Below are 9,967 nucleotides of genomic sequence, written 5' to 3'. Positions count from 1 at the left end.
CTGTTGCCTGGGGCTTGCCTCCAGCCTGGTGAGCAAGAGAGTAATCAACCTGGACGAGGCTGTTCCTACTTCCGTTCATTGTGGGCACAGCAACTCCCACTGCCATCCAAAGCTGGCAGGCCATTTTTTGGCTCCTGGTTTTATTTCCTGATGAGTTATGCCAGCCACAGACTGACAACTGTCATTCCCAGTGCAAATATAATTGGGGGGGGGGGTTCCAGTGATGGCTTGGGTGAGGGCTTTCTGATTGCCTTTGTTTTTGCCACTGCAGCTCCCATGATCACTCTGAAGCGTGTGGTCAATTTTGAGGCCCCTAGCTTTATTTTCTGATGAAATATGCCTGCTGTAGACAGACACAAATACCCCTTATTTATCGTAAATTCTCTTGCTTCCTTGAAACATCTGCTTCAGGAAATGATGCAATTCATATCCTTGGCTTAGCTGTCATTAGTAGACTACAACAGTGATATTTTTTTAAATCCTCATTTATTTTTACACGTAACTTCTGCATTGGGCTACCATATGTACTTTCTTGGTTCTCAGTGCAAGCATACACATTTTTTTATGTTTCTCTTTAATTGCCTACATTAGTTTCCTGCCTGTTCTCATGGTGATGGAAAGTCTCATCAAGGTGGCCAGCCCATAGGGGAGTGGTCCCCAAAAGTGGTGCCTGTGAGTGCTATGGTGCTTGCCAACACTTTCCCTGGTACCCACCAAGTGTTTTGAGAAAGTGGGTGAGGCCAGGTAGGGCTTTTGCTCAGCAAGACTTCTGACTGGCTGTGCAGATTTTTAAAAACACAGCATTGGCAGCAGCTGCCACCAAAGCACAAGGATCTTCACAGTGTGACTGAAGGTAAGCTGTGGCAGCCATTTTGTGGCTGCAGCCACCACAGTATGTCAGAACTGCAAAGGTGCCCGCAGGCTCAGAAAGGTTGGGGACCTCTGTACAGAGTTTTTGAAGCACAAGATGAACTGAGCTGATTTGCCATTTCCTGGCTCTGCATAGCAGTTGTGAACGTTCTTGGTCTCCCATCCACATACTAACCAGGGCCAGTCCTGTTTAGCTCCTGACATCTGACCCGATCAGGCTAGCCTGAGCCATCTAGGTCAGGGCACCCGTTCCCATATCCAGCACAAATTTCTCAGGATGCAAACAGCAGTTATGGGAAATTATTTAGATCAGACAAGGGCATTGGGGAATGGATTAAAACCCTTTCCATTGGTGCTGCTTCCCCATTGGCACCTCACATTAGCTGTAAGAACAAAACACAAGGGAACAATCTTGTCTAGTTGGTCCCTGAGTAGCGTAACAGAGTAAGTTTCTCTATCTCCACATCTGTTGGAGGTCCGAGGGGACCAAAATAAAGAAAAAACTGAAAACACAGTGCAGAGAGGGTCATGAAGCCTGGAGCTCTGTTTGTCAGTAGGGCCTCAAAATGTATTTTCAAACCAAAAGATACTATTTCAATACGTATTAATACTTTTTATTTAAGACATCAATATGGCTGCCTTTTTTCAAAGCATCTCAGGACCGCACACAGGTAACAATAAAAAATTGATAAGATAAACATTAAAACATACCTAGAAACATCAACAACCAAACACGTTCTACCCCCACCAGAAAGGCATACCACCCTCCCTCCCCCAGGCTGCTCTATCTTACTGTGCCTTTTTGTTAGTTTGTTAATGTTTTGGTGACTAAAATAAAGTCTGCAGAGACCCTTACACAGATGAAGAAAGGACTCATGAACAACTCAAGGTTTGGTTTCTTTTGTTAATCATCCTGAACTGTGGAGTATCATCAGCAGGGCTTGAGAGGAAGATTCATGAGAGACTGGTTTAAGAAAGGTCCCAAAGGAGGGATCTTTCGAAAAACAAAACAAGGCATGGAGGGCCTCTCCAGAGAAGGCGGCACCTGAGAAAGTGTAGAGTGGAGCTGCTCTGTCGGCATCGAAAAAGGCCACTCTCCCCCCAGCGTAGTTGAGGGAGACTCGGATCCTCTTGATCTTCCCACTCTGAGGCAGATATGGGAATGAATAATTTTCAACAGCTTTGTGGGGGTTCATAGTCCATATCCCTTCCTCAGGAGAAACGTTTATCCAGGCCTTTCTGTTCACTGACTTTCTGGCAACGCCCACACTCCATTCACCACCACTGCTTTTCACAATGACCTCCCAGAAATGCCGGCCTGCTGTGAACCCCTCCCATCCCAGCACAAAAGCCATCTCCTGGAACCTCTCGGGATTTGGGGGCAGAGCTTCACTTTTGTTTCCCCATTTCAGGCTTTTACGATCCTCTGAGACAATGAGTTGTGGATAAGCTGTGTATGGATCCAGAGTCACATTTGCTGTTGGAGGAAGCGAAGTAAGAGAAGCGGTGTTAGCGGGAAGACTGATAGCCACTTTATACATTCAACTTGCATAGTTACTAACAGATATGTATCAATCCCCTGTGGATTTCTTTGGTTGTTTAAATGGTTTTCACTCACTCTCCAGATGCAAAGTCATTTGACTCCTGGACAAAGGTAGCTTTGGATTATGGATTGCTATAAAGAGAAAAGGTTGGAGGAGAGTTTTACAGATACCACAGACTGCCAAAAAGACAAATAAGATTCTAGATCAAATCAAGTCTGAACTCTACCTAGGAACTAAAATGACCAAACTGAGGCTACTGCACTTTGGTCACATTGTGAGAAGACAAGACTCACTGGACAAGATAATAATGCTAAGAAAAGTTGAACATAGCAGGACAAGAGGAAGACCCAACAGGACACAATCAAGGAAGCAAAGGCCCTCAAGTTTGCAAGGCCCAAGGCAAGGTGTTTTGATTTATTGGGTTAATGTAAATCAGAAGTTTCTTGATGGCACTTCATATATAAAAAACTTGGAAGATATCACTTAGATTAGCTAGGCTGGAGAAAACTGTAGACACAGATCTTACCACTGTGCAACCATTTGCTATTTGGTCTTATTTCTTTACTGTCCTGTTCCTGTTTCATGTCCGTAAATCCCCTTAATTTTCATTGAGTAACAATTGCTGGTAATCATTTATCCATTTATTGGCATACTGAATGCTATATCTTACCCAAAGAAAGTTGAAATTACTATCAGTCTGCATTTTCTCACTGTTTCTGTATGACCCACAAGGCCAAAACAGGACCAGATCTACACCTCTTGCTTTCATATAAGGGAAGGAGTGATGCTAATGCCTGCTGCATTACCACTAGTGGTAGTTAAACTTCACCCAAGGAATCTCCCTGAGAGCAGTTCCCCAAGCATGATGGTACCAATCCACAGGGACTCAGAAAGAGACTGCTTCCCTTGAACTTCTATCTTGGAATATGGCTGGATGGACACAATTCATTTCTCAGCAAGTGGATAGTCCTTTCTTCTGTTGGAATTACGATATTATTCTTGTATAGGAGACTTGGTCAGATGCTGATTTAGTTTTAGAGGGTTTTAATTCTTTTAGAGTTAATGCAGTACCAGGGCATGGGCCGGGGTAACTGAAAGGGGGGTTGGATATTTTAATACCAACATCTTTAAAAGTAAAATGTATACCAAAATCTCCCTTGGGACAATTGGCGATGGCTGTGAATTTATCATGGGGAAGGAAAAATCTGACGATTATAAACAGCTATTTACCCCCTCTAAGTAAAAAATCTGAAATAGAAGAAACTTGGATGTCCCTAGAAGATTATGTAAGGGCCCTAATGCTGGAGCATCCTGAGGCCATGCTACTTCTAGGTAGTGACTTGAATGCACGGTTGGGCCCAGACGATGCTTTTCTGGTAACCAAATTTTAGCTTCAGATCAGCACGTCAGAGGAATCTTTAGGGTCTATGAGTCAAGAGATCGTGTTTAAAGATCAACAAGCAAACTATGCAGGGGCTTGCCTCTTTAAGTTTTCCTTTAGGTTAGGACTCTCTATTTTAAACGGGTCTACTATTAATGATTCCCCTGGTGAATTCACTTACATGGCTGGTGCCAAAGTGAGTAAAATTGACTACATTTTAACCTGCAGAACCTTTAACTTCCCTGACCAAGAAATTTCAAGTACTCCCATACTTGGAGGGTGACCATTTTTCGCTATTTTTGCAGGTCATTTCAAATCCTGAGGACCCTCATCTGACCTCCAGATATTCTACCATGGTTCAACCTACAGAAAGGTTTGGCTGTCCAGTGAGATGGTCTCCCACTCTAGGTCAACGTTTAAAAGAACTTTTAAAGTCGGGTAGTCTAGCACAAGGGCAGTCAATGGTAGTTCAAGACCCTATAGAAGCATATGAAAATCTCATACAAAATATATATCCTTTTCTTCTTCACTTTCCTCCAGTCAAGGATGTTAAACCCTTCAATCTACTTAAACCATGGTTTAATCAAAGATGCATAGCGGTCAAAACTGCTTTGAATAGGGTCTATCACCTATACCGAAGTGCTGATGAGGGAGCTGTGGTAAGAAATATTAGAAAGATGGAAGGTTTGGGTTTAAAATGAACCAAACAGTTTATGAAATCCATATACATCTGTCTTTGAAAACAGGCTTGACCTTTTTACTAAAGATGTAAAAACATTCCATTCCCAGGAAAATCACTGGTGTGAGACTTGCCAATACCCTCAATTTCCTAGGCAATTAGGATTGCCTAGACCATTTGGGAAGTGACAGGCTTCAATCCCAAAGGCAAGACTGCAATCCATAAAACTAGCTTCCTGAGATACAGAGAGTTCACACACACACCCTGCTTTCATCTCTCTGATAACATTAAAGCTCAGTTTATTTCCCATGATTGGGAAACACCAGGAGTAAACAATGACTCTGTATTGATCTTATGGAATGTGAACTCTTGTTACATGAGACCAAGGAAGGGAAACCAATTTCCTGAAAGACAATTTCAAGTTCTAAGTGTTAAATTTTAACTGCAATCCTATTCTATCAATGTTTAGGAAATAGGATTCTACTGTGTGGCAGGCTGACATAGCGTCTTGCGGTCATCTTGCCAGACAAATCTTTGAATGTTCCTTTTAATAAAGATTAGTCTTATTTTAAGAAGAGACCTAGTGATTTCCAAGCTTGCACATCTGCCTTGGTAAGAGGCGACACTCAGGAGACACACACGAACTGAGGGGGGAGAGTGTGGGTGACATGGGTAAACACGCTTTCAGAGACAGGTGCAGACACACACCCACATCCAGAATCTCACAACAGGAGCTAAGCAAGAAACTCTTTTCTAACTTCTGTCCAAAAAAAAGGAGTACAAATTATTGATAAAACAGAGAGAGAGTACTCCAGAGAACTGTGGCTAGAGCTCATCAATGCGGCCAAAAGTAAAAATACATCCCTTTTCTGGAAGTTAGTTACCTGTAGAGTGACAGGTGCTAAGTCTCCAATAACTGCCTGTATTCCTGCAGATAGATGGGTCTCCTTCTTTAAGAGAACTGTACAATGATACTGATCATTCTCCACCAGTGGTAATATTAGAACATACCATGGAATGGTTCCCCATAACAGTTGGAGAGATTGAATCCCTTATTGGGCGGCTAAAAAAATGCCAAGGCCCCAGGATCAGATGGCATTCTACCAGAATTCTAAAAGAGAAGAAGAATTGGTGGGACTCTTTTCTAGCTCCCCTTTTTACCCATATTAATAATATGGATCATATCCCCAAGTCATGGGGTTTAGCTATAGTTGTCCCTTTTTATAAAACGGCTAAGAAGACCCATCCAACTATAGACCAATCAGTTTGCTAAACATCATAAGCAAACTTTATGCAGGACATTTATTAAATAAATTCCTAGACTGGTTAGAACAAGAAAATATCTTGCTTATTGAACAGGCAGGCTTTAGACTAAGCAGGTCTACACTTGATCACTGCCCGATACTACAGCACTTTATTGAGAAATATTCAGCCAGGGAAGCAACATCGCTATATGCTGCATTTGTTGATCTCAAATCTGCCTTTGATTCTGTTTCCAGAACTCGGCTCTTGAACAAATTCAAAAAAGATTTGATAAAAGACTTTTGTTTTTACTATAGGCCCTGCACGATCATACCTTTCTAAGTCAGATGCAGTAGATTTGGCCATCTTACTGATCCCATTAAGAGGTGTCAGGCAAGGATGTCTACTAGCTCCAGCCTTATTTATTTTTTATATAAATAATATAGTTAGTTGGCTTAACACCTCTGATCTTCATCCCACTAAACTTGCCAACCAGCATATATCCGTTTTACTCTATGCTGATGATGCCGTGATAGTATCTCGAACCCCAGCTGTTCTTAGGCGAGCCCTAAAGAAGCTCATCATGTTTTGTGAAGAGGAGCTTCTCAGAATTAACTATCAAAAAACCAAAATTGTAGCCTTTCGGAGTAGGCCAAAACCCAGGAACTGGGCAATAAATGGCCATCAGATAGAACAAGTTGACAGTTTTAAATACTATCAGTTTGGTGTAGTTTTAAATACTGTCAGTTTGGTGTAGTGGTTAAGTGTGCGGACTCTGATCTGGGAGAACTGGGTTTGATTCCCCACTCCTCCACTTGCACCTGGCTGGATGACCTTGGGCAAGCCGTAGTTCTGATAAGAGCTGTTCTTGAAGAGCAGTTTCTGTTAGAGCTCTCTCAGCCCCACCTACCTCACAGGGTGTCTGTTGTGGGGAGGGGAAGGGACTGGAGTAAACAATATCTATTGGGTCCCCCTTGTCCACATGTTTGTTCACCCCCTCAAAGAACACTAACAGGTTAGTGAAACAAGATCTTCCCTTACAGAACCCATGCTGAGTCTGCCTCAATAGGTTTTGTTCATCTATGTGCCTACTAATTTTTTCCTTAATAATGGTTTCCACAGGCAAGCATAAACAGAGAGGCGATAAAACCACTTATGCAGCACTCTTAAAAGAACGGAAAAAACTTGAGATTTTAGAAATGAATCAAATCCAAAAAAATATTCTATACTCTAAGCAAAGAGGATGGGCATTTACTCCCAAGTCACTGCAATTTTTAAGTAAACGTCTAAAACAGCAACAACAAACTAGAAATATCAATGAGATCAAAGATGCCAATGGCAAGAGCTTCCAAGATTCCAAAAAAATATCTAATGTCTTTAGAAATTACTATACACAACTATATAGTTCAAAGATAGAAAATTCTACCAATATTGAAAATTTTTTTAAGGATAACCCTATCCTGCATACATTGTCAGAAATCCATCATGATAAAATGGAAGCTCCAATCACTCCATGGGAAGTCAAACAAGCTATTAAAAACCTGAAATCTGCTAAAGCCCCAGGCCCGGACGGTTATACTCCGGAATTCTACAAACAATTTGCTACAATATTAGCCACCCCATTGGCTAATACCTGCAACTATATTCAAAACACAGGCCTTCTACCACCATCGTGGAATGAGGCATCTATTATAGTGCTGCCTAAAGCAGGTAAAGATCCTACTCAACCATCATCCTACCGCCCAATCTCTCTGTTAAACACTGACTTTAAAATCTTTACAACAATCTTAGCGTCCAGACTCAAATCATTCATAACCACTTACATTAACCAAGACCAAGTAGGGTTTATGCCAAACCGAGATATTACAGAAAATACCCACAAAACTCTCACAATCTTAAGACATTGTGTAACAAAAAAAATACCTGCGGCCTTTCTATCTCTAGACCTGGAAAAGGCCTTTGATTCGGTGGAAGTAGTGTACTTACAAACACTACTGCAAAAATTGGGCTTCGGTGAAAAATTTCTGAATGCAATCAAAGCAATATACGCCAAGCCTACAGCACATTTAAAAATCAATAGACAAATATCAGATTCATTTACTTTAAAGAGAGGCACAAGACAAGGCTGCCCAATGTCCCCTCTCCTCTTTGCTATTTGTATAGAACCGCTAGCCAACTTACTGAGAAACAACAGCAAAATCACAGGAATATCATTAAATAAAAAAGAAGTGACTCTTATTTGCAGATGACATGCTGCTTTATTTATCTAACCCCTATCAATTTCTTCATGCAGCATCAGAGAATCTGAAGCAATTTAGCCTTGTGTCTGGCCTGAAACTAAATGCTAATAAATCACAGATCTTACCACTCGGACTAGACACAAGTCAAATCAATGCTATAAAAGATTCCTTCTCATACTCTTGGGCGGGGAAGTGTCTGCACTATTTAGGCATCAATGTACCTAGTCATCATGCAAATCTTTTTAAGGTTAACTACTCAGTAATGGAGAAAGACATTCAGAGAGATTTAGAAAAATGGCATAAACTAAATTTAGCATGGACGGATAGACTGAATATAATCAGGTCCTTTATACTACCTAGATTTCTATTCATCTTCAGAACGGTGCCCATCCAGATATCAGCGTCTCAACTTAATAAATGGCAAATGATACTATTAAATTTTTTCTGGGCATATAAACATCATAGAGTTAAAAAACACACCCTGTACAAAATGTCTGACAAGGGAGGTATAAACTTTCCTAACTTGCTACAATACTATAATGCGATCGGGCTATCCCAAATAGTGAAATTACTAAATGCAAACCCCAATTCGGACTCAGTACTCCTGGCAGAACATTACACCAATCAGTATACTATACAAGAAAGCATCTGGCAGACAAAAAAGGAAAGACCAAAAAACTTGTGTAACAATCAGGTAATTTCTGTTGCTTTGAACATCTGGGATCGATTCAGATCTAAATTCTTGCCCCCTATATCTAGATAGCAATCGTTTTTGAACCAATCCTGGTTTATTCCGGGTTTATTAAACCCTGCCTATGATATGTGGAAAAGGGCTGGCATCACTACTCTACGAGACCTAACGGATAGACACTCTCTGATACCAAAAGCAAAATTGGAAATCACTTTAAAACAGAAAATCCCTTGGTTCCAATACTTCCAAATTTCAAATATGTTTCAACAACTCAAACTTGACCTGATTTCCAAACAACCTCACTTGCCGTTGGAAAATATAATCAGATCGGCCAAATCATCTCCCAAAGGCTTAATATCAAAAACATACAAGCTCTTAGCTACATTAGATCATAGGTCTCCTACATCCTACCAAAATCGTTGGAACAGGGATTGCAATGTCCAACTAACACAAGATCAATGGCACAAAATTTGGAAATCGCCACCTTTCAAAACTCAAATCTCTTCTATGAAACTGCAAACTTTTAAAATAATGGCTCATTGGTACCTCACCCCTAATAAACTAGCAAAGATGTCAAGAAAGTACAGTCCAAAATGCTGGAAAAATTGCAACAGCATAGGCAATTATCTTCATTGTTGGGTAACCTGCCCTGTAATATTCCCATTCTGGGAAGAAATTATAGCAAAAATCCAAATCATAAACAACGTAACCATCACTCCCACTCCAGAGAATCTCTTTTTGAACAGTTGGGTAGCTCAGGACTCTGCTCCTTCAGTGGTGGAGAGGGTTTCCATACTGCTATTTGCAGCCAAGACAGTCATTGCAACCCACTGGAAAACAACAATGACGCCTACAATTTCACATTGGCATAAGAAATTGTGGGATTTATACATTATGGCAAAACTCTCGGATAATCTTACGCGACTTGACAAGATTCCCACTCCCTCATCTTTTGTTTCTATCTGGTTTCCGATACTAGAATATTTAAAACAATTTGAAGACACTCCTAAAGAAATTGATGCCTTACACCTCTGGTAATCAATATACTTATACTAAAATTTTGCAACTGTTCATTAGACCACTTACCTATACTTTCTAAGGATCAAGTATTCAAAATCTTTAACACTAAGTTGATAGTCTTTTCAATATTTAAAGTTCTACTTATGTAATTTGCAAGGTTCACTACTGATAGTTTATAATTGTTCACTGTTATGCGTATAAACACTGCTTGTAACTGTTTTGCTTTACTATACAACGTTTATACACTATTTTGTGAATTGTACTGCATATATTAATAAAATATATTGTATAAAAAATAAT

General features: G+C 40.5%; 1 protein-coding gene across 1 annotated transcript in view; it reads right to left on the bottom strand.

The window, feature by feature from the left end:
• Positions 1–1,512: 1,512 nt before the first annotated feature.
• Positions 1,513–9,967, bottom strand: part of LOC107116335 (tripartite motif-containing protein 7-like) — a 46,256-nt gene continuing 37,801 nt past the window's right edge. The window contains exon 8 of the mRNA XM_015418238.1: positions 1,513–2,347. Coding sequence (XP_015273724.1) covers positions 1,779–2,347 — 569 coding nt within the window. The 3' untranslated portion in view covers positions 1,513–1,778. The remainder of the gene's footprint in view (positions 2,348–9,967) is intronic.

This window comes from Gekko japonicus, unplaced genomic scaffold (assembly GCF_001447785.1).
Source record: "Gekko japonicus isolate JY-2015 unplaced genomic scaffold, Gekko_japonicus_V1.1 scaffold3183, whole genome shotgun sequence".
Lineage (NCBI taxonomy): Eukaryota > Metazoa > Chordata > Lepidosauria > Squamata > Gekkonidae > Gekko > Gekko japonicus.
Note: the sequence above shows the minus strand (reverse complement) of the source record. Positions and strands in the feature narration are given on the sequence as shown.